This window comes from Prinia subflava, chromosome 3 (assembly GCF_021018805.1).
Source record: "Prinia subflava isolate CZ2003 ecotype Zambia chromosome 3, Cam_Psub_1.2, whole genome shotgun sequence".
NCBI lineage: Eukaryota > Metazoa > Chordata > Aves > Passeriformes > Cisticolidae > Prinia > Prinia subflava.
The window spans coordinates 59,142,492-59,168,094 of NC_086249.1; the positions used below are offsets into that span (position 1 = coordinate 59,142,492).

At 40.2% G+C, this 25,603-nt stretch overlaps 1 protein-coding gene across 2 annotated transcripts; it reads right to left on the minus strand.

Moving 5' to 3' along the window:
* Nucleotides 1-1,474: 1,474 nt before the first annotated feature.
* Nucleotides 1,475-23,727, minus strand: OBI1 (ORC ubiquitin ligase 1). 2 transcript variants are annotated; one of them, XM_063392277.1, is made up of 6 exons: nucleotides 23,400-23,727; nucleotides 18,732-18,867; nucleotides 17,666-17,757; nucleotides 15,789-16,037; nucleotides 12,691-12,779; nucleotides 1,475-3,817 (listed from the first exon to the last, which is right to left on the minus strand). In XM_063392277.1, exons 1-6 carry the CDS (start codon nucleotides 23,469-23,471, stop codon nucleotides 2,317-2,319), a joined length of 2,139 nt encoding a protein of 712 aa, XP_063248347.1. In that variant the 5' UTR covers nucleotides 23,472-23,727; the 3' UTR covers nucleotides 1,475-2,316. The 2 variants fall into 2 exon arrangements, with proteins under 2 accessions (XP_063248347.1, XP_063248346.1); XM_063392276.1 differs by lacking the exon at nucleotides 23,400-23,727 and adding an exon at nucleotides 23,110-23,369.
* Nucleotides 23,728-25,603: the final 1,876 nt, after the last annotated feature.

The window sequence follows — 25,603 nt, forward strand, 5'->3', positions numbered from 1 at the left end:
TACTATATAACTAAGTAACTACCATAAAAAATTAACAGCAATGAGCTCTAGTTTAGGCCATTTTATCAAGTGCAGAAGGAGATTAGGCAAGCAAGGCAACAACAGATCACAGCCTGGAGAATTGAAACCCCATGTACAGCTGAGAAATTAATACCTGAAAAAACCTCAGTCATTACATATAGTTGAAATTCTGGAGTTGATATTGCATTGATCACACTACCAAATTTTAAGCCAAGAGGAATGAAACCTTTTTAACCTTAGGCTTGGCTCTTCTATCCATTCAAGCTGCAAGACATGTATGGTCCAAACATCTGTATTGAAAAGTAAGCCTGTATGTGGTCCTGCTCAAAGGATCACTAACATGAAAAAACATTCCTTTATTCTAGCTTGATTTCAGGCATGACACCAGTTGTATTCATGCCTCTGTAACTGGAAGTGAAACACAAAAAATCAGAGTATAAAATGAAGCCCATAAATTCACTCCCCCCACGCCTCAACAAAACAAACTCACAACATACAGCACTTATTGTGTGTTTGTGATTGCTCTGCAACACAAGGATATTTTTAAAAAGTGTTTTGTCGCTTCTCTTTTTTGAGCAGCACTTTTTTGACTTTTAGTAAAACTTGTCAAATCAAGTAACAAATGATGTCCGGATGGTTTTGAGAGCTCCCTAATTTCTGAAAATGATATTAAAATTGAACAACTAGATTTTTCTGTGAAGATTAAAAACTCATGTTGTATACTGAAAGCAGTACATGCAAGCACAATGCCATCCTGTCTGTCACCACGAAGTAGTCTTGCATGTATGGCTTGAATGATGATTTTTTGGTAAAGCTCAAAAAAGAAAAGTCCCATTTCAGAATGAACACATCAATTGCACAAATGCATGCTCGCATTACAATGGGAAGTGCAGTTCTTGTTCAAACACCTTACAGAACTTAACTCTACAAGATGAGCCAGTCCCCCGAAATTTTCCAAGTGGCTATCACTCTCTTTTCAAAGGGTCAAAAGGCAGCATATGGATTTTTCATATCAGAGGTATTGATGAAGCGAGGATGTCTGTTCCTAAGAAATGCCATCAGAGGCCTATACAGAAAGAAAAAAACCCTGCATCTTGTAATTAAATATGGCCTTAAAAAACTTAAAACACAATAATGCAAAGAAACCAATTTTGCTCTGCTGCTTAATTAGGTCTCCTGCCTGTAGCAGGCCATCACATTATGTTGACCTATGCAATACTTTATGGAAGAGTCACCTCCAGAGAGGCCGAAAGCCATTTCCATCAACTGCATCGATGCTGACACTGGAATGGTAGCATGTCTAACGAGGAGGAGAAGGGAGATTTTTTTTTTTTTTTTGTGAATAAGCTCAGGTTTATGCTTTACAAAACTGAGATCTGTATTTTCCAAATTAGGGAAAAAAAGTTTCCCCCCCTTTTTTTTGCTAATTCAATATTTGAGGCAACATCAAGGATTACTGTGTTATAACATGTTTTATTCAATTCACATAGAAAAGCATGCAGTATTAATGTAAAATGGTACAGTATTAATGTAAGATGTTCAGTGCACATTAGGTAAACAAATCATTAGCATACAAACCCATTTTTATGGTCTATACAGGCATACTAAACACATTTAGAATAACAATGATTTTTGGGAACTAAATTAAAAATTGTGCTTAACTTCAAAAAGAGACAAGCCATAATTGCAGTGTTAAAAGTGGTTTTCTAACTGAAGTGCTGTGACCCTGAAAAGAAAGGGGCTGCTACCTTACACCCACTTGAAACAAAAGTTTCAGTACAGTACAGTCAAACAGTCTATGAAACAGTCTAAGCAGGAACATTTCCTCTGGGAGGCAAGTTTTATGGCAAAACTGACATTAATTTATAGCAATTACATGAATCCATAGGATATACGGCCAGTAGCTGCCTTACATGCACAAAATGTAATCTTTAGGAATGGGAAATGTAATCTTTAAAACTAATTCTTACATAAATGACTAATTTGACAAGACCACTTAGAACTGTCAAGGAGCCATTAGCTGTGCTCACAATTGGAAGAGCATGTAATCTGAAAACTTAAAGAGATCAAAATCTCCCAAGCCTTCAGGTAAATAAAATGCCCAGTCAAAGAAAAGAATCTAGAATGGTTCTTCCTTGGGAAAGAGCTTGCAATGGGCAGGCGAATGTTCAGTTTTCACATAGTCAAAAACAACAGGATCAGATTGCATGGAAGTCATTAAAAATTAAGTTCACCTGTAAATATTAAACATTTGCAGGTTTACAACTTTGAGTCTAGTTTGATTTCCAAGCACAATCAGTTTTTGGTGGTTTTTGACGGACTAGCACTGGAAAGGCTGTTTTGAATTTTCCTCTTGGTTGACTGACTGACATTTTTATTTTTCCTTTCAGCTGTAAAGGAAGACACCCATGGAGGATTAATCTGACTTTGCAGATCAGATGGCATCTTTAAAAAACATGAACCAAACTTCTGTTCCTCAAACAACCTTTGTGAGTTACTGAACAGTACATCTGGGGAAAAGTCCCTTTGAAATAAAGAGTTTGGAGGTTTGTCATCATTAGCCACTACATTTTGGCCTGTAAACAGTGGAAAGTGGTCATTCATGTCTACATCAGATGGGGAGAGGTTGGAAAACATAGCAGGTTTCCAGCCAGTTCTGTCAGCTACCAGATCACTTGTCTCTGGACACTTCATACTCTGCTCCTCATTCATCTCTTCCAGACTCTTCTCTGTTCCATTCAGAAGTTTAGCACACTCTGTTGACTTTGAAGAACTGTCCAGATCAGAGGACTTGAAATTATAGCATGGGCTCTTGCTGTTGTCTGACTCGGACATCATTGAGTCCAACTCAGAAATTTTATCGAGGTAGGCAGCATCCATAGAGGCCTCGCTGGAGGTTCTTGTGCGGTTCATCTCGGAAGAGTAGAGTGTGTGCAGCCTCTTAGGTAAGCAAGAACTTGTTTTATCAATAGCCTTTGCAGTTGTCTCATCTGACTGACCAGCCACTGAATTCTGCTGTGATCTATCAAAATCTAAGTTCTCAGCAAAATTTGTTGGGCAGGTGCCCCAAACCCCTGATTTTCCTGCAGTAAAACAGTTTAGCTTCTTTTCAGTATTGCAGCTGCTTGTGCTGTGCTCGGAAGAATGTTTGCTGCAATCATTTGAAGTGTCATGAAACTCTTCAAATTTCAGTTTCCTCAGGAATGTTGATGGTTTTCTTGCATTTTCTTTTCCATCAGGAGTGTTCAGTTGAAGGCGACTGAGCGACAGAAAAGGCGTGCATGGTGGTGGAAGATCATAAAGTTCTTCATCTTTGTATGGGGTACATTCCTCAATTTTATTCCACTGGTCTTCTAAGCAGGCATCCATATTTGTACTATTTTCATCCAGGAGAACCCTGTGACATCCTGGAAATAGTTCTTTCTTTGGGGCACACTGGGTATTTGAGCTATTCAAGCCATCTTGACTAGAAGAGCTTAAACAAGTTCCATGACTTGTCAGCTGCTCAGGACTGTCAGGACTTTGACTGGTATTCAAAGCCTTTTTCTCCTCAGTTTGGGTTTTCAAACATGTATCTTCACTGCTCTCACCTCCTTCCCCATCTGTGGAAAGCACTCTCTCACTAACAGCACTCACTGTCTGGCTCCCTTTGCCTGCCTTTTTCAGCTGTAAAAGCTGACTCTCTATTTCTTCTATGTATTTATCACTTCTTTCCAGTGCCTTTTTCAGACGGTTCATTTCACGTTCACTTTGTTCCACTTTGGAATGAAGTGCAGCTACTGTAAACCTAGCAAACCTGCAATAAGTACAAAAGAAAGAAAAAAATTAAGCTGGAAAAAGACATTCTGGTGAAGGTTTGCAAGCCCATTTCAAGACAGAACAAAGCCATTAAGCACTGTTAATTTGAAAACAAAAGTCAGAACTTCTCTCTGCTAGTTATGAAAAAAAATACTGAGATCATCACAAATAACATATAGGTGGAGGTGATACATGAAAAGACAAAATTAAGGTATTAGTGGTAGCAAGGCAATAACAAGCAGATTACCCTTCCAGGGGCTGGTTTTATCAATTCAACTCAAATATGCATGAAGAATTATCCCCTAAAACAATGGCAAAGATTTATGATAACATTTGAACAGTGGTCCACATCTTGAAATATTTACATTCAATCATTTTCCTACAGTACAGCAGTGTTTTACAATACATTTCTTCCACAATGTCACCTTGCCAAAAACAAAATGCTGATATGAAATGTCGAAATTGCATTAGTCCTTTGAGGTGGTTTAAATACTTATATAGATAATTTCAATTATGTTCCTGTTAGATATACAGCTTTTCTTCACCCATGCTGTGGATGGTATAGCCACTTACTTTAAGTTACTTGTTTTTCTGAGATTTACAACAAGAACAATCTGATTTCTATCTTGACTCTAATACAAAAACCTGCTGCCTGTGGTTTGTGAATGTTGTGTGCTTGTAGGGTTTCCAGCTTAAGTACATTTTCAACTGCCAAGACATGGACTTGCCTTCCCCTCATCCTCCACCAGCTTTCAAGACTGACCTTCCCCAGAGGGCAGGTGAAGGTTTCAGCTATATGCCCTGACTAATTCTAACCTGTTACTGACAGGTGAGCACCAGGGAATTCCCTGCTCCATCCAAGGCTTTCAATTTACAGAAAGAAAAAACAATTAAAGTTTTGATATTATTAGAAAGGAGGGAAAGACCTGCAGCCACCCTACAACTGACAAATAAGGTTTTACATCACAAAGAAAAAACAATTCTGTATGTGGACTTACACTGAATTTCCATTTTCCATCTTGCAGCTCCATGTTACAGCACAGGTTTATATTTACTCTGCCAGCACAAACACTTCCTGAAATTTCTGTTTTTCTTTGTTTGTCTGCCTGTCCCTCCCTCAGAGTCCCACTGAACTTAAATTCCATTTTCCCCATTCCATCAGCTCATGTCTTCACAAAATGCTCCCACTGCAACCCTTGGATCAGTGAAATCTGAGGGTGCTCTATATGTGGCCTGCAACTATGCTGGCAAAACAGGCATGGATCCATGCATGCATAACCAGCAAATAATCAAACCATATTCTGCTTCCTCAAGTCGTGACCCCGAAGCAGCAAGAAGCTGCTGTATGCTGACAACTGCAATACAACTAACTGAACAGCCAAGGAAAACAGTAAGAGCTATTATAAACCCCCAAAAATTGGTCAGGAGTGACCAGATCTACTGATGTATTTCACTGTTCAACTGCTCTGCATATTTAAAGAACTCTGAAGACTTTGGTGTAGATGGTTCAGTGATGGATAAGATTTCCACAACAGTCTAAGTCACCTCTGTCATCTCTGCTAGCAGACCACTTTTAAAATCAGACCAGCCTAAGCTTCACACAGTTTTGGTGCATGCCACTCACTTCCTTGTAGACAAGAAATGGCAATATAGAAGTTTTATATTTAGTAAAAGATTTCTTTTTCCCCCAAAAGAAGCTAGCTGGACTGCAACTCGATGGAAGCAAGGACTCCTTCACCTCCACACTACCTCTACCTAATTATCTTCACCTTCATTAAAATGAAGACAGACCATTTTTCATTTGCTTACTCTCTGGAAAACAAGTTCTCCCAACTGCTTATAGCAGTCAGTCCATTTCTAGCTGCACGCAAGACAGAAATAGGAAGAAAGGCACAGAAGACTTTCTCTTTCCCCGAAGAAAAACTAGGTAAAAGCAGAATCACAGCAAAAGAATGTTTCCATTATATTTTCAGGGGAAGGAGGTTACATGAAATAAGCATCCTTATATGCAACACATTTTGGCTTATTTCCTCCTTCAGTAAAAGGAATAGAGATTTTGGTTTAAGATACAGAGTCACTGTAGCAAAGCAGGGCCCAAGCAAGAGCTTTTCCATTTCCTAAGGTGATCCAAAGGTATTTATTTTGCCTTCTCTAACAGACTTATTCACACGGTCTTACAGGAGCAAACCCTACACTCCTTAATAGAAAGATGATGCAAAATACAATTTAGCTGAACAGCCAAGTGAGAGAAAGGGAAAAAATGCTTCTGTAAAACAAGCAAGATTTTCTGGAGTCTCCTGTAACAGACATGCTGACATAAAAATTAAAACATGTTTACATTTATATGCATACCTGGTAATTCCTTTTTAATGGAAGAATGGTGTAATATGTTTATTTAATGCAAATAGCATTAGTGACAGCCTGAGATTTGCTTATGAGGAAGCACTGTATTCTCAAGTGTAACTTTTATAACAAGTGTCCTCAGGTTAAAAAAATACAGTATGTTGTTCAAAGGCAAATAGCATCACTAATATGTTAATTGTTGCAGAGGGATGTGCTTGGGAATTTTGGTTTTCAGAAATGTAACACATGACAAGCTGCCTACAAAGTTACCTCTGCAGTTAGGCATTAGAACAGTAGTTGCTTTCTATTCTGCTTTAAGACCTGCATACATTTATTTCCCAAATTTTCAAGGACATGGATTTTTAAGACAGCCAATTACTGCAGATATAGGTGCTTTAGAGACTGATCTAGCAAGTCAGAAGAGTTTGAAAACATTCATATTTTGGTTAAACAAACCAGAACCCTCCCCATCTCCCCAAACCAAAGCACTCGTAGGAGATTTCTTCTTTTTTTCCCTTCAGATGTACAGTGAACTGTGCTATAGCAAAAAAATTATGGTCTTATGATAATAACAACAGAATGCAATACAGCTACATGAAAATAAATTTAAATTTCACCTGAAAATCTAGATAAATTATATTTCCTGAAGTATTTGAATTATTTCACACTTGGTAACAAGGTGATGAATTCTTCAGTAGAAGTTAGGGTATTTAGTACACACGTGGTAAAGTGCACACATATACCAAAAGGAAAGCCATATCCTCACACATGGACAGACTTTTGAGTGTTAGGGTCTTGTTCTTTAGTTGTGTCACTGAAATGATGACTTTGGATCTCACTGCATTTCAAGTATGTCCTATGTATAGAAAACTACAAGCCCAGAAAAACAAATCATCACTCATAAAGTGAACAGGAACACATTTCAGGTGGGATTTGGATCTTTCAACACAGACACCTAACAATATTTTACATCACCTGAAGTCTTTTACCTGACTGCTGGCCCCCAGATATCACTCTGGAAGGACGAATGTGCAGACCCAGTATCCCAGTTACCTGCCCCAGGAACGTGTAGTGGATATGTTATAGTGCCTGAAGCGACAGTGGATGTCTAGATGAACATTTCAAGCTCGTATTTCAGGACCTTTCTTCAGCCAGAGTCCCTTTTCCTGTCCCAGCATGATTCTAACTTTACACCAATCAGAAAGCTGCAGTCATCTCTCACCTACAGTAAGCAAGAAGAACTAACATTGCTGGAGTCACCCCCCTCTGCATTATTCCACAACTGTTCCCTCAGTTATGTTTGAGTATGCCTATCCTGCTTTTATCTGGGATACAGTAACTTTTCTTCACAGTAGCTACTATGGGACTATGTCTTGGATATGTGATGGAAACAATGCTGATAGCACAAGGATGTTTTAGTTGCTCCTGTTCAATTCTTACAACAGAGTCAAGGCATCTTCTCCCTCTCAAGCCATCAGTGAGGAGGCTGAGGGTACACAAGCAGCTGGGGAGGGACACAGCTGGGACAGCGGATCCCAACACACCGAAGGGATATTCCAGACCATTAACTCATTATGCTCAGAATAAAAAGCTGGGAAAATAAGAAGTAAAAGTGGGATATTCTGAGTGACCATGTTTGTTTCCTGAAGTCACTGTTTGGCTCAGGTGGAGACCTGCTTTCCTGGCGGTGTCTGAACACCTGTCTGTGGGAAGTGGTGAATGAATTCCTTGATTTGCTTTGCTTGTGCACAGCTTTTCTTTCCCTACTTAACTGTCTTTATCTCAACCCATGTGTTTTTTCACTTTTACTTCTCTGTTTCTCTACCCCAAGAGGGGAGTGAGTGAGAGGCTGTGTGGGGCTTAGTTGCTGCCTGGGGTTAAACCACAACAGCTTCTGAAGAAGTCCATTTAGAAACTGGGAAGTTGAAGAACAATTTTTTTTCAGTTGTTTCTTCCTTCTCTTCTTACCTATCAGTTCTGCAAATTCAGCTTTAGGATTTTATTTTACCCATCAGTGACCACTAACTGCAGCACATCTGTCTGGTTGAGCCCTTGAGTGAGTTTTAAACCACACAACCTCATCCAAACTCTTCTCCTTCTGGATAGCAAGCACCTGCAACAAACAGGTTTTTTTGTATAACCACTTCCCGAAGATGGGGGCTGCAAGGGTGCTATGGAAACTGACTCTCCACTTCCAATTACCTGATGGCACAGGCTGAGGACCACCCTGCAGTTCAGGATGCATGAGCATGATCCATCCCCCAAAGGAAACAAAAGGGTGAAAAGTGGAAAACGATAACAAGGTACACTCAGGGCTTATTACAGTTTGAGATAAGGGCAATACCAGAGCATACAACCAGACCCAGTCCCATCATTTAGATACACATTTTCTCTTGGGTTCTGAAGTTAGATGGCAAGAACGGTAGAAAATTCAAGAGCAAACCTGAAAGACCTACTAGTTTCTAGAGTTCTTTAGTTATATCATGTACCAGCTGCACCAGTTCTGCAATGCCCCTCTATATCACCTATGAAAGGTGATCTGCAGAAACATCTTGGCAACATCCCAGGTTTTATACAACTGTCTTAAAAGTTTCATATTTGCATAGACATCAGAACTAAGAAAAAGTTACTACCAGACGACGGCCTATTCCTAGCAAGCAAAAAAACCCCCCAAACCCATAAAAAGTCAAGATATACCATCCACTGGGAACAGACAAGTCAGGTACATTCTTTGAAGTGAGCTTCCGCTTTCATGTAGGGAATTGGCTGAATTTAGACAAATATGCAAAGCCTCTACAAGCATTTTAACGTCTATCAGTGAATCATCACTGGTTTTCCATGTAAGAAAGGCAGATTATCACCAGAGTCAGCAAATGGCAAAAGTTAGAAATAATTGCTTCAGAACTACTAAAAAAAAGCCTCTACTGGAAAACCCACAAAACCACAGTGTGATCTGAATGTCCTTACCCATCTGCCTAAGGTTTAGATCTTCATGCCTGCAGTGGGCACTTTTTCAGGATTTAATACTATGACACAAGAACTCAGAGTTCATTTGAAGACTATTATACGCTACTTTCCTCTACTTTACTTTTAAGGCCACACTGCAGCTAGTCTTTGAAAGTGGTCATTCCTCTGGACCAGCAAACTTGCAGGGAGGTGAGACCGTAGCCCAGTTTTCTATCAGGGAAGGCAGCAAATGTTCTTACCCTCTGCACCCTGGATACAGGTTTTTAGAAGTCTATTTGTAAATCTGGTGAAATGCAAACTGAATTTAATAGTCTGGTACGTGCAGAAATATTTGAGTTAGGTAAAAATTGAATGTTGTTAAAAATGACCTATGAAGTCAACAGGTTTAGATTTCAGTGTACCTGATGTCACAAATCTAGACAAGATAAACAGTCAAACTGAAGAAGAACTGCTCCTCCCTCCCTAAACTGCAACAATAAAACAACTCGCAAAACCAGAGAAAAGAGATAATGCAACACTTTTATGCATGTTACAGATAGTTTTCAGACTGGGATTTTAACTGGCAGAAGGAATTAAATATTTAGGGAAAAGACTCCTAGGAAGCCTAGAAGTCTGGTTCAAACCGATTTGAATCTAACCATTCATAAAATACACTATACCCGGGAGTAGATGGACTTGCTAGTTATTTTCCTTCAGGTAAAAAGCAAACATCCCTTTGCCAAAAACGCTTTTAGATCCACTGTGCCCTGCCAACGGACCTAACACTTTTCTATTTCAAGTAGAGATGCAAGTAATAGGCTTTATTGTCTGGCAAAACTTAAGTTTTAGAAGTTTTATTTTTTCTGTACTGGGAAAGTGGAAGTTGCTGAAAATTCATCAGGAGGAAAGGTAAAGAAAGAGAAGAAAGAGTCAACAACCACGAATGAGTCTGATTTACCTGAGAAATGGAAGACTAATGCAGGTCTTTGGTAAGAATCAGAGCAAGAAACTTACCCTCATTTGCTTTTCAGACCTGTGTCCCAACTATATGATGGTATGGTATTCTGGTAAAGGTCTAGTCTCAAAAATGTTTTGAGGAATAAATAAAAAGCTAATCAATAAATCAGCATCATCAGTTTAAAAAATATATAAAAATTCCCGACATGGCTGAAATATCGATTTTATTGACATACATGACATTTTTCAGCAGGTTTTAATGGATAAGAACAAACAAAAAATAATGCAAGTCTATGATAAAAGGAAAGTATTTTATTGACCACTGAAGGAGGCTAATTATACTTTTCCCTGTGATGTAAGAGGTAAAGCTTGTGTAACAAAGGGATCTGCCATTAGTGTTCCCTCTTCTGTAAAGCAAAGTCTACTAAAACAATTTATGTTGTGCTATTTAGCTCCACTTTCATCATGCACAAAATGAACTACACTTGGGATACAGGGACTGAATACTGACAAAACCTTTACAAGATACTTTGATACAAGTTTTATTTAGTTACTGTAGTTATTTGTTTAAGCATGAATCCATATCTGAGAATTTGAAGCTAAGGAATATATAAAACATGAAACAACAGTGGTGACACTAAATTACAAAAATCCAATTCAGTAGCTATTTTAAATTACATAAGAGATCTACTCAGAAACTTTTCCAAAAATTACCTTCTGAAAATTTCTGAATAAAGCATACAGAAACACCTATACTGGCAAATCCATGTACTTGCACAGCAACCTAATTCTAGTGACATTACTGGGCTCTGATGTTTATGCCTTCAATTCTGATTCTATAGGCAAGTTAAAAAAACCCATTTATTGCAAGTCCTGTCCAAAGTGTGAAGCCTAGCTGAAAGGCCCTTTAAATATTATCAAAGTTTGCCATGGGAGCTGAAAAAATATTTTTAAAAAGTCTTGATGTTAGGTCTGATCTGGATATTGACCAGGCTAATGACCACAAGGATTAAAGTTAATTTAAAAATTCTGCTAACAACATTGAGATAGGAGAGACTTCTCACCATCTAAAAGATGTACCTGGGATTTGAAAGAATGGAGTTTGACATTCATCAAAACATCAATCAGAATCAGGTACAGAAATACAAATCCTGAAGTGTTTGAACGGTTCCTACCCCAGTTTAAGCCTGATTCAATTCATGTCCTAAATCCCATGCACAGAGTTAGCATGGGTCAAAGATAATTCCCAATAGGCAAGCAGGATTTGATATTTGTTCAGGAGACTGAAAAAATAGCAATTAAAAAAAATAGCAGACAAATACAGGCCAATCTAGTGAGCATCTGGATTGCAAGACAGACCGACAGTGTGCAATTTGTAATAACATTTAGCTATGTCTGGGCTTCTAAAGGAGAAAGTGACAGGCTATTGTTTTAGGCAACCATGGTAAAGCATGCACAAGTTAGAAGAAAGGGAAATTGTCTCCACTGGGGAGTTTACCTGATATGAGAAAAGCAAAAATCAATCTAGATTATCTGGTCTCTTCTAGCTTCTTTTCTAGAATTTATTTATTTATATCTATTTACTTTTTAAGTTTGCCATCCTTGCCAACTCACTCTTGGGTCTTATGGGAAGAGGTATTTCATGCCATAAAAGCCACTGCCAAGGCCTTAAACAGGGCTCTATCTTATGAGGGGTCTTCAGGGCAGAACATGCTTTCATGTATCCACAGCACAAGGATCATGCAACTTCTTTCCCGTTCTATAATGACAAGCAGTCTGGCAAGTAAGCTCTTTTACAAGGATGAATTTTTATCTTCCAGCAGATGCATTGCCAGAACTAGAACAAAGTCCAGAGAGCCGCCTTCTCACATTACGCAGGTGCCTCCCAACCCCCTTCCTCCACAGCTCTATATAAACCTAATATTGCTATTAGCTTTTTAATATCTAAACAAATGAGAGAAGAAAAGTAGAAAACCAATGAAGAAAGGAAAAGAACTTTAAAAATATAAATATATGGCTACACAAAGTACTCCCAAGAAGAGATACCTTAGAACACAGCTCTAATGAGTATGGCAAAGTTTTTGCTTTTTGAGGGTACTGTCATTGGTGATTTAACTGTTTAAAACAGAGCATTAAACACAGATGTCAGTTCTGTGAATGATGTTCTCATGCTGCAGAAGCTCAGTTCTACCTATGTTGCCCAGAAACAAAGCAATCAGGAACCTTCCTTAAGCAAGGAGCCCAAGCCCACAAAATAAAGCTTGAAGGCAGCAAAAGGAGAACAAAACAAACACAAGCAACCAGAACATCTGCACTTAGTAAGAAACATTCTACTTTGACCATATACCAGATTCAGAAATTTCCCCATAACAACCTAACTGTAGAATTCCACTAATGAATCCAATACTTCAACACTGGCCACGTAACAAAAGAACAGCACTTGTAGTTAAGTCTAATTCCTTCACTGTGGACTTGCTGCAATTCTCTAAGTCACATTTCTCACCCACTTGCTCCTATTTTATAAGTTTCATTTTTCACCTAAGTCCTAAGTTTTAGGTTAAACCGGCCTACAACAGTTAAACAGTCGATAAATAAAAGATAGTAGCTTTTAAAATATTCACATACTTTTGGGGTGATCTACTATCAACTTCAGCTTTTAGTCGCAAATTCTCTCTTAAAAGGCTATTGTTTTCCATGCTCAGTTTCTTATTTGCCTAAGGAAAAGAAAAGGAAAAAAATAAGTATACAGTGAAACAGAAATGACTTCTAATATTTATAGGACAAGCTGTTTCTCCTTTTTAAAGAGACAGAACTAGAAATATGCAGGCAGGAAACGGCCTTCAGATAGGGACACCACTTAAAAATCACCATGGGAAATGGTTTGCAAAACTGAATAGTGAATAGACATTTCTTATTTATATTCCCAAAATACATTGCAAGTGTCCTATCTTGGGAAATAAACACAGCTATGTTAGTTAGCACAGAAAATCATTAAGGAGATGTACTAATGGCAATTCCATGTTTTTTTTTCCACATGACTAAATACGTTAAGTACATTAACATTACAATGTGCAGGTATCAGCAAAACTAATGTTGAACAGCTTCCCCCATTCCAAATTAGAGCAAGATTACTTTGTGGGTTTTTGGCTTGTTTTTAAAGCATAGTTATCCTGTGGATGTAAATCCATTATGACAAGCTATTTGCAGTCTTTCTTTACTTTCTTCCAGGAAATTATGATTAAGATTCTTGATTCACAACCCTTCTTACTCCTTGAATTGAGGTCAATTCCTTCTTCTCAGTTCAGCAGACACCCTTGTTAACAAGACACTTCATATAAAGAGAAGTTTTCCTGCCACCATATTTCAGAACAATGAATGCCACTATTCTAACAAGCAGAATATACTCTTTGCACTTCCTAGAATCTGCTCAATCTCCCTATACTAAAAACAACACCACCAGTCCAGGACTCGTAATTCATAGCCTCAATTACATAATGCTTCCACTGCATAATAAAAGTACGATCTAGAGCTAGATCTGAAGAAAGAGCTATGCACTTGGGCTCAGGAGTGAAATGTACTTTTTCAGAAACATCAAACAGTGCAAGAAGAGAGGCAGAGAACTTTAAGTGCTCATACAAATATCCCTAGCAACCTTTCCAGGTGAGGGGTAGGAGAAACGGTGCAGAAAAATATAAACACCCCCCATCGCCAACATCACAATATTCCTAAGGACAGAATGAAATACTAGAGACTTGTGCCAAAGATGGGAAGGGTGAGCCCAGGGCTGAGTGTCAACTATTCGGTATTTAAAAAATAAAAGCACAAAAACCTATCCTGAAAGCAATGAATGAGAATCCAGGAGCACTCAGCTGCAAACTCAGAACCAATTTGGTTCATCAAACCATCTGACAACATGGCCAAGCCCCTTCTCTCTTTCCAAAACCAAAGCTCCATAATCATGTAAAAAATTTCATTGCTTGTGTAGCACTGATAGGCAGGACATCCATGGCAGGGCAAGACTGAACCCCTCTGGTGTCCTTCTTCCTGAGAGTGCTCTACCCTCCAAGTCAGTAATCTGCAAGGAACCCCACTCGCAGCACAATGTCTACATTAATGAGTTCATACAACTACATTTTTAATGAGTGTACTTAGTCTAGGCTTTCTCCTATGGAGTTTGTTTCACCACTTCCATAGCTTTTATGACTCCACTCAAAGTAATAATGCCTACTTTGGACATTCCTATATTTGTCTGCTCTAGAACATGAAATGGTAAAGGTGGTTGCTATTGCCTGATTCAGTCTAGTTTTGAAGAAGAAAGTGGTGGCAACCACATTTGCTGAGAGATCTTGTCTAACTGGGAAGTGCTGTCTGGTTGCAGCTCCTGGGTCAGGTACCTTCAGGGATGAGAAGGTTTCTGGTTCCAGATAGTGTGTACGTGGGAAAGAGGTCTTTTAGTGTGTACGTGGTTCAGAATGAGGATGGGCAGTGCATGCTGACAAGTGAGACAAGGTCTGCCAGAACCAACTGACTTTAGGTACTTACGGAATTGAGCAGCTGTTGAATAGTGAACAGATGGGAAAAAAGTGCTGGACCCAATTATCTTAAAGGTCTTTCCAACCTAAACGATTCTATGACAATTTAAGGGTTCTTCCCTAAAACCTATCTAAGCCCCTATTTTTTTTCTAACTCTTCACCAAATTCAGAGATTTCATATGCTTCAACCTCTTTTCTTGCTAAGGCTAAAGTTATATTGAAAAAATGAATCCTCTTTTGCCTCCTACGAGTGAATCTGAAGCTCCTGGGGTCCTAGAAGTGTCCCTAAAAATTAACAAAACGGCAGAACAGTACTATGTGTGCCTCCAAGTCTATAGCACAGAAAAAGTGTGAACACTATTAATGCTAAAAACTTTTAAAAAAAGTCCTAAATGCACCACACTTCAGTTTTGCAGGAAGTAACTCAGTACTGTTAACAGCAGAAATCCAGGCAGCATTTTGAATAAATACAAGTCCATTTTTTTCTGCCTTGATTTCAAATTAATCAGAAATTTCACTCTTCTCCAATGTTTAAGGTGATCTTATGTGTGCCTGCAGGTATATTTTGCAAGATACTTTTATTTAGATGTATTTTCACATGCCTATCTCCTTCACCCTTGCTTCTGCAGTATCAGATTTACTTCTATATTACATCAAGATGTATAAAAAGGCCGAAGGTTTCCAGTAAAGGATATTCTGGTCATAAAATGCTGAAGCTTGTCTATTCTTGGTCAAAGGGTCAAGTTACTCTGTCTCAGCAGATTGCACCAAAAATATTGGCTAGCAGGGAGGGCAATAGTGCAAAATTTGCCTCAGCCAACTGTACTGTGTTTGCCCACTGAATGTTGCAAAATAGATATATTATATAGATTATTGCAAGCCTGAAAAATCTGGTCATCAATACTGTCGACAAGTGCTGCTATAATCCAATTATCCAGTCATAGAGTGACAGAGGAGTTGAAGAAGAGTCACATACAGGACTCACTAGAACAAGCAATAACATCTGACACTTGCAAGGGCTATATGGAAATACTATGATACACCAACAGTCACTGGAATTCAATTTTTTTCCTCCTTCTTCTAGATCTATGAAGTACCCGAAGGTCATGGTAGCTCTTACTCCCATTTAACTAACACAAAACAGTTTCACTTCAAAATAGTCGAAGAAACGTGTTTATTAAGTTTATTACCTCCCTTAGCTTTTCCACATTATCCATCAGTTTTTCGCACATATCATTGGCAGTTTTCAGCTTTTTGCTCCATTCCTCTGAGGTGTCTGGGCCACTGGTACTTGCTTCATTTGCTGACTGGCTAGGTTTCTCATTTTGGCAAGACAAAGCTGATGCTGCAGGATCCAGAAGAGATTTCAGCTGTATCTGTAAACTGAGGTTTTTGCCTCTCAGATCGTCTACTTCTTTTTGCAGGGATTCTATTTCATCCTAAAGGTGTCAGAAATTCAGAGGAATTAAAATAATTTGTGAGATTAATTAAATAATAGTCAAGTTCCCACAGTACTTTAGAAGCAAGCCCAGATGCATGCCTTCACTTACACATATATCTAAGTATGCTTATGTACTGTGCTTTAGGCAGGATTTTAATCAACCTGCACACTGAAGCATACTGAAGGTTTTAGTACAGGGAATCCCTTGACTACATAAAGGACCCTGAACAAACTGTCGGGCAGACCAAAAGCTTCAAAGCATTCAGCAACATGAATCTATTATTAGGGCACTCTGTGGGAGGATTTCCTGTATCAAGGGTGTTTTTAAGGTCGTCCTCTGCTGACTCATTTGCTGTTATTTATGAGTGTTTTCCTCATATCATTCTGAAACGTCACATGTTAGGATGCTGAAAGTCTCCAAATTCAAAACGGTCAAAACACTGCCTGGAAAAGGCCGCTCCAGCTACACCAAAGCAGCAACATCTTAGGGAAGACTCTCAAAATGCAAAGAACAAAGCTCTCAGCTGTATCAGTCTGAAGCCACAGGGAAGCAAAACCCTTCCAAAGCCTGTTGTTAAAGGGATAAAAGAAATAACTTATCATGAAAACATCTCTTCTACACTGTTTACTAATTCAGGTGTATGAGTTGTTCATGGTCACACTACTTAAGGAGGCCATATGCAGCATTTACATATATCCAAGGCATACTTTCACAAATATTCATGCCTGCCCCCAGCATGGAAATAACCACTTTAAATTAAGCGGGTTTTTAAAAAGAAATTAAAAAAAAAAAACCTAGCTATGACTTGCTGTATGAATTTTGAATTGATTCAATAGAAAGGCAGGAAGTGTCTTTTTCCTGACTCCTCTCAGAGAGACTGAAAGAACCTGAGCTATGGGCAAGCTTGTCATAATAGATAGCTCCTACTTCCCCAGTGTTAAGGATATAGAGTCCATTTCCTTTTCCTCACTCTCCCTCCCATGACAGGTTTCCTTCAAAAATACACAATGTCCTCACACTGCTGCTACTGAGGAAACAATAGCTGAGAAAACAAACTAAACACATTCCTTATTAACAGCTTTTCATCTTCTTCCCCAGAGGATATTTTTCCAGCAGGAGATTGGAGCATTCTACTTTCAAGCATTTACTCACTTTCAGAAAACAATAAAACAATAACACTAAAAATTAACCTATGCCAGAGGGTTACAGTGGACGATATTCTTTAAGAAGGTATTTAGTCTCTCTGAGCAACAGGGAATTATTTCAGAAAATGTTTGTGTTTGTATTGAAGACAAAACAAAAAGCTCCCAACACCCAATATGCATAAAGAAAATGCTCCCATACCCCCTGAAGGTGGAATTTCCACAAAACTAAAGAATTGGCTGTACTTGGCTACCTGTTGTCCAGAAAGACTATTACTGTGACGTCTTCAAGCACCAGCAAATGCTCTCTTGTAACCTTAGTTACAAAGGTGGCATTTTAATGCAACTGAGCTTCATGTAGGTACAGTATACACCTTTACTCAACTTAAAACCAGCAAGACTCAAAGCAAAAGGGCCATTTGTATGTTGTAATTTAAGAGCTGCAGTTCACCTGGAAAGCCAAAATATTCCCCTTGTCCTTACCTCATATTCTTTGTGGAGCAATTCAAGCCTTGTTTTGCGTAGATGTTTTCTAACTGTTGGACTAAATGTAGGATCATTTTCACTTGTTCCTCCTAAAGCAACAGCAGGATGAAAGAAGCACTGATATTGTTTCCTGTTCAGTCAATTCAATACTAATAATCCACCTTATACTAGTTTTCATATTACCAACCACAAATGCAGCTAATATTGGACAAATCGGCTACTATGGAAGCTTTGAAGTCACTTTCAAAACACGTTCAACTTGAGTACCTGCTAGTGATGTTTAGAAATCAAAATCTTGATTCATAGCAGGAAGAAAATTTACATTTTTCAACATTTTTTTTCCTTAACAGAATCCTATATTATTTAAGACCATACTAATAAAGCAGAGCTGAAGGGAAGGGGCAGAGTATCAAGCATACATTTAATTAGTACAGGTTACTGTAAGTTTTTAAAGTGAGATTATTCACATATTTTTTTTAGAATGAAATAGCAGAGCCGATATTTTATGTCAAAGAAAGACTGCAGTATTTCCTAGCTGTGGGGAAGTTAAGATCCTCATGCAGTTGCTGTAGCTATGTCTTATTTCTGTGCTAAGAGTAATTTTCTTAAAAATTAAAAAAAAAAAAAAAGGAGGAAGTGATGAACAAAACAAATAAACAACATGCAAAAACTACCATATACTCATTCAAGATTCTGGATTGAAGTACACTATTTCTCAGCTAAATGCTGGTCTCTTAGGTGAACAGGTTGCAATGCATAGGTGAGAATGCATTTTTAATGCATTTTTTCAGTCAAAGGCACCATCCAACCAAGACTCAAAAACAATCATTAGAGCCATTGGGTACTTACTGTGTTTGGACCATCTAGCCATTAATATACACAATGTATTTGGAACTTTCCAGTAACATCCTTAATAGCTACAAGGTTAAAGATGTAGTTAATTCTTCCTTAGATGCTGGTAAAAAACACAGAGGAAAAGGCATCCAGACATCTCTGGACTCAAAGCAATCTCCTCCAGCAGTAAATACCAGAAAGTTATTTCAAAGCCTAAACTTCTCCTTACCTATAATTTCCTTGCAGGGATTTTCAGGTGTGATAGGAGTCCTGCAAGCTGGGCACTGATTATTGTTCTTCAGCCACACTTCAATACAAATGGAACAGAAAACATGGTTGTTCACACAGATAACTGGGTGACGGACCTTTCAGCATTAAAGAAGAAATAGAAAAAAACAACAAACAGACTCTATGAATACCTTAAAACTCCTTCAAGTAACAAAATATGAAAATATACAACTCCATCTCTCAGTCTAAGTCTGTCCTTGCAGGAAAGTGACACTGCTGTTTCCCAGGGCTAGCTAGGAGCAACCTCCGGACTCAAAACACCAAATGTCCCTCTTATTGAAGGCACCAAAGCCATAACAATTTCTGCAGAACTGAGGTCCTTGTTTCTAAGAGCTCAGTAATAACCAGAGCGGCAGCAGCACCTTTCCTTTAACCCACAACCTCCAAGAACTACAGCCAGCCTCTCCAGTGAAATGCATTTGCCTCCCAAGGTAGAACACAACAAAAGTAGGTGCATTTTCAAAAGTGAGGCACAGAGGGATCTCTACTGGCACCATCCAACACGTCACTGTGGAAGAGGTATCACTGGAACATAAAGTGTTACAGATTAACTTTAGCCTGCGGATAATCAGCTTCATGGAAATCAGCTTTTAAAAGGATCAGGGCCAAAACCACAGAGCTGAAATGTGAACCAGCAATCACTAATTCAAGTCTCCTGCTAGATATGCACTGCTACTAAATAAGTCATTACCCAAGAATGGGGCAGCTAACTGAAGGATTAAATATTCCAATCAGACAGATTCTTTCAAGCTTTCCCTCCTCTTCCAAAACGGCAGGGTAAACAAACTTTAAGAAAATATTAATGACAATGCACTATTCTCTCTTGTCATTTAACTACAAACCCTGTTTGAAAGTAAATGTGCATAGAGGGACCAAATATGATGAAGAAGAGAAAGACTTTATGCCTTATTGCAGCTTGCTACAGCTTACTGTAATACACAGTCTCAAATCTCTTATTTGTTAACATTAGTATTTGTGTTAGGGGTCTTCAAATAATTATTTGTTTTTCCTCCACTCCTGCCTTTTTCCAAGAAATCAATTTTTAGACATGAAAGTGTCAGAATATATATTAAATTCTACTGTACTGCATGTAAAACCCAAATTCAAGAGAATCTTCATCTTTAAATGAAGTTCCTCATCATCTCCAAGATATTCCTCTTTCATTCTATTATTAAAGTAGTCAAACTAAAAAGGAAAAATTAAATGTTGGCAGAGAGAAACAAGCACCTGGAAAGGACAGTCAGTAACCACTTGGGCCAAGAGATCAGACATGTCCTGTAGCAATTGCACCCATATGATCAGCATTGCATGAGCTAAAACCCAAGTGTTTTACCACTAAAATATTCATGGATATGAATTAAGGCCCAGATCTGTCACCTTCTTCCCCAGTTCACTCTCTGTGCCTCTGTTACCTTACAGGATTCACAATATTTTTAAGACCTCCAATACGACAGTCCTGGGAGTCAAAGGAATTATCTAGACATAAACAGAAACTCAAGTTACTGAAGGCATGAAGAGAGAGAGACTGAACTTTCACCTCTAATTAAGGAGGCTTTTTTGTGATTATTGCAAGCACACCAATGTGCTTGCAACTTTGGAAACTTTTAAATATTACAATTTCCATTATTTCTAATTTAAATAATCTTGCTACTTATTGCTTTCTTTTACAAGAAAAAGAGCTTTCTCACCTGCAACTAGCAGGGAAAAAAAATACTTTTTCTCTAGCCATGCTTCTTTCTTACTCTGAAGCAGCCTGAGAATAGCTATATGGGTGGTGATGATACGATACAGAGCAGAATAACATAAAATAATCCAAACAGGAGAAGACATTTCCTCAGTGCAGGTTTTCCCCACAGGGAGCAAGAGACCCTCAGTTACCCCAAACCTGACACAGAAGCACACTTCTTGCACATGAATGATTACTCCATATCTCTAGCAAAATAGTAAGTCACATTTGTTACTCTCCAGGGTACAATGCTTCTGATTGACACACCTGTACAAGTTTCATTTCAGGGCTGGGGCTTTATACTTTAGTTGGCTCAGGATCCACACAAAGCGACGCACACCAGAACAGCAAGGGCTGCTATTGAAATGTCACACAATGGCTGCTGGTGCCACTGCCCTTCCACCGACTGTGACAAGCCCAGGGGGTGGGGGATCAGGACATACCTATTACTAAAAACGAATTTAACTTGAATTACAGCACAGTTCCAGTTCATTCATTGACCATAATGTCTAGAAGGACTATGGTTTATTTCAGAAGGCTTCATCAGCTAGGTGACTTTGAGCAATTTCCTAATTTTTCCCCTCCAACATAATGCCATTCCTATGCAGATCAAAATCCAAACCTGTACACATCTACTGCACTTTGAAGGCACTTCTGGGCCTTCAAGCAGCACTAACAGAGGATCAGGCACCTGGAAAATCAGACACACAACAGTGAACCAATTCTCAGACATCATACACTGTTTCAACCAACAAAGAACTATGTCTTGAGCCCAAGCAACCTGTCTACACCAAAACCAACAAGACAGATCTTCAGACATCCCGGGACAAGGACAACTAACAGTCCGAAGCACATGGCTTCTGATCTGCTATCTAATTAAAAAATACAAGTCTGTTAGAAGACAGCCCAGACTGTACCAAAAGAATATTCACATAACAAACATGAAATTAATCCAAGCAATTCATTCTTATTTTAAATGGTTATTTGCACATCTTGGCAATACACTTTCTGACACTGATCACATTAACAAAATGGGCTAACATGTCCCTGCTGCCCAAGGTTTCAGCTTCATTAAAAACAATGAGTGGCCAACTCATTGAAATAATTTCTCTGCAATATCTCCTTTTTTATCCTCTTAACACTATGCAGAGTACATAGTATCTTGCAGTCAGATCTTTGCAAATTCTGCAGGGATAGCAAGAGATACATTCTGGGGTGGGCCTTCTACTTAAAGTCTATGCTGCAAACCACAGAAATACCAGATTATGTCAACCCACTGTGATACTCCCTGCTCTCCCCTAAAAGATAGCAAAAACTGACAAGATTTTTTCCTTAATTCAGGCCAAACAAATTCCTTCCTCCAACCTTAATCCTGAGAAGATGGGTTTTTCTGGTGAAGTTTTTCAGTGAAGTTCCAAGCTCGAGACAAAGATGTGTATTAAAAAGAAAGGGCAGCCAAAGCTGTCAGCTTTGCCAAAATTTAAACAGATTTACACATCTAAAAATGAAAGCATTCAAATATCCTTTTTATGTGTATCACCACTAGATTCATTTATATAATGTTAATTTATTATCTCAGTGCAAGAGAGCAAGAAAGAGTGTGGAAGCCTCTTCAAGTACAAACTCAGGAACATCTAAAAAGGAAGTGAAAGTATGAAATAGCGGCTTGGAATAACCCAGTGGCTTTATAGCAAGATATGAATGAATATCTAACCAAACTGTTTAATGCTTAGATCAGAAAGTAACTAGCAATGAATTCAAATAGCAAATATCTTTGTCAGTCTGATTTCACTCTCCTCTTGTCATTCTTTCCACTTTTTACAGAGTGGAGGGTATCCACGCTGCATTACATACGAAGTATGCACTTCGGATCTCCTCCATTTTCATTACACAGATAAACAGAAAAAGAAAAGTAACAGGACAGCAGCCAGGAGGTCTTGCTCGGCTTCCACAAAAAAGCCAAATGCGTAAAAATGGTTGCTAGAAGTAACACACTGTCAGAATTATGAGACTTGAGAGAAGGGAGACGTCTTACTAATTTCACTACCAGTGCTATGGACCTACTTCACACATCAAATGTGCCTGCTCTTTTATCACTCCAACAGAGAAGGTCTGGGAGCAAAGGCCAGGTGAGGTAGAAAGAAACCAGAAATAAATGCCAGAGTACAAACATAAAAGCTATTTCTCCCCTTGTAATTATTGTTGTGCTTTAAAAAAAGAAAGCGAGGGGGGGAAAAAAAAAAGTAGTAAGGAATGAGCAAAGAATTTGAGAAGCAATTAGTGACAACCATGAAATTAGCTCTGGGGCTTTTAGAGAAGGACAGACTAGCAAGAGCCCTCTGCTTCCCGAGGGAGAAGAGAAAGGAACTGGGAAAGGGTCAGAGGGAGGAAACGGAAACTTTTTCTCCAGACTGCTGCAGTTTTGCTTAATACTTTTTAAATCTACTTGGTTAAACAACGCCTCTTTGTTTCACTTGTCCTCCGCGACACAGCACCACGCTCAAATACCAGCTCCCCGAGCACTTTATAACAGAGTATCTATCGCACTGGTAGCGGAGAAAACACCCAAACCTCAACACCTGGAGCTGCATACCCGCGTTTGAGCGATCTGGGGCCCCGGGGCCCATTCAAGACCTCCCGGGACGCTCCCGCCGGGACAACGCGCGCTTCCCAACATCCCAAGGGTGCCAGCAAGCCTCGGCCACTGCCGGCACCCCGATTTCCTTCCCCGCACGGAGCCGCAGAGCCTTAAAAGACACAACCCCGGCGGGGGTCAGAGCGTGGAGCCGCGGCGGGGCCGCCGAGCTGCCGCCACCGGCCGGATCTCCTGCTCCCCGCCCCCAGCCCCGGCCCGCGGGGCCCGGGCAGCGGCGGCGCCGTTACCTTGCCCAGGCAGATGTGGCAGGTGATGGGCAGCGTGAGGGACAGCGTGACGCTGGGGCCGTGCTGCGCCATGGCGGGCCCCGAGCGCCGCGGCCGGGCGCCAGCAGCACGGAAGTCCCGCGGGCAGCCCCAGCCCCGGCCCCCGCCAGCCCCGCTACGGCGGCCGGCGAGGCCAAACCGCCGCCCGCTCCGGTAGCGCTGCCCGGGAGGGCGGGCGGGAGGGAGCCGCGGCCCCTCAGGGCTCTGCTCTGCTGCTGCTCCCCACGAGGAGGTGGCCCGGGAGTCCGTGGAGGTCTCAGCCTACGCCCGGCATTCCTGGGGGAGGCACGGCGCCATGGGGAGCGCGCGCACAGTGCCTGTGCAGGAGGAGGCCGACGCGTTGCAAGGGCGATCTCCTTTATCCCCGATAAACGTGCTGTGCTCAGGTTTCATGGTGCTGAATTAAATAAACGGCTGTTTAAATTCTGTGAATTGTTCTGAATCACGGAATCATAGATTTATAGAGTTACAGAATTACAGGATCATAGAGTGGCTCGGGATAGAAGGGACCTTAAAAATCATCTTTGTCCAATCCCCGTGTCTGGGGCAGGGCCGCCTTTCACCAGGGCAGGTTGCTCAGAGCTCCATCCAGCCTGGCCTTGGACACTCCCAGGGATGTGGCATCCACAACTCTGGACATCCTGTTCCAGTGCCTCACCACTCGATATCGAATCTAAACCTGCTCTCTTTCAATTTGAATCTGTTCCTCCTTTTCCTGTCACTACATGCCCTTGTAAATAGTCTTGCCTCATCTTTCCTGTAAGTTCTCTTCAGGTACGGGAGCGCCACAATTAAGTCACCCTGAAGCCTTTTCTAGCCTGAACAATCCCAATTCTCTTAGCCTTAGGGGAGGTGCCCCATCCCTCTGACCAACTTGGTGGCCTCCTCTAGTCTCACTCCCACAAGTCATTGTCCTTCCTGGCATATGGGAACGTGTTGTCATGGCACATGTTCTAGGGGAGGCTCCCAGGGCATGAGCCCCCCTCCCATTATCTCAGTCCGTCTGCAGGAGGCCTTGCCTGGCTGCAGTCTCACTCCTGGCATCACCGCTGGGTTCCCACACTGCCCTCCGCTGCTCGGGCAGCTCGGGCCAGCCTTTGCTTCTTGGCCCACGGCATTGCCCGTCAGCTCAGGTGGGATTTGCACAGCCCATGCAGCTTTGGGGGCAACAAGAGAATGAGGACTGGGATAAGCCCTCCCACGCTGCAAGGTGATGATGCCATGTGGAAGATTCTGATCCATGGCAACCAAGAGGCCAAATCCAAAGATGAAAATTTTGCATCTGCCGCTCAGCTTGTGCCACCGGTGCTCCAAATCTTGAAGCTTTTGTGTTGCACTTTCTGGGCTGCTAGAGAGCAGCTGGGAAGCAGTGCTGGGGGGATATAAGGTGCCTAGGAGCCTGCTCACTTGACCTCAGTCCCAAGATTCCTGTAGTTTCTTGTAAATGTGCCACAGCACGCTGAAAATTATAGACCTGAGTGATTTAACATTGCACCACAAGATAAATGCTTATAATGCTGAGCAGCTAATTCAAACAAGCATAAAGTTGTGGATGCAATGATTAACAAGGAAAGTATCTTAGACCGACATAGCAGAGTTGCATGGATGCATTTCAATTTGATATAGGTAAGTCACTGCAAATAAAGTGAGGAAACTAATCCATGGTGACATTCCAGCATAGACAAGGCCTAGCGGATTTGGTGGTAATGCAATGCTTGGGTAGGCGAGGACGGGTTTGAATAAGGTGTGCTTGATAAAAAAAATTGGGTCCTTACGTGTTACAACATGTTTTGGTAAACTTCAGGAAAAAATATTTATTGTCAAATAAGAACAGAACCATTTACCAACATAATGCACATACTGTTAGTTAATATAGGCTGGAGTGAGTGGGCATCCACTTTGAGGAGATTCTTTTAGTCTTGGCACCACTGGCATGCTGCTTAGGTAGAATGGTGCCCAGAGAAATTTTTTCAAGAGAAATGTAAATTTTTGAGATTTTTAAGCTTGAAGGAGAACCACTGGAGCCTGAAATTCACTGAGTTTATTGTGCAGCCAGCAAACTACACAAGAATGCAATGAATCCCTCTTATTTATCTTTCTTAGCTTTATTTTTATATTGACTTTTATTGAAAAAATGTGAATAGACAATATAGAGAGTAGAAAGG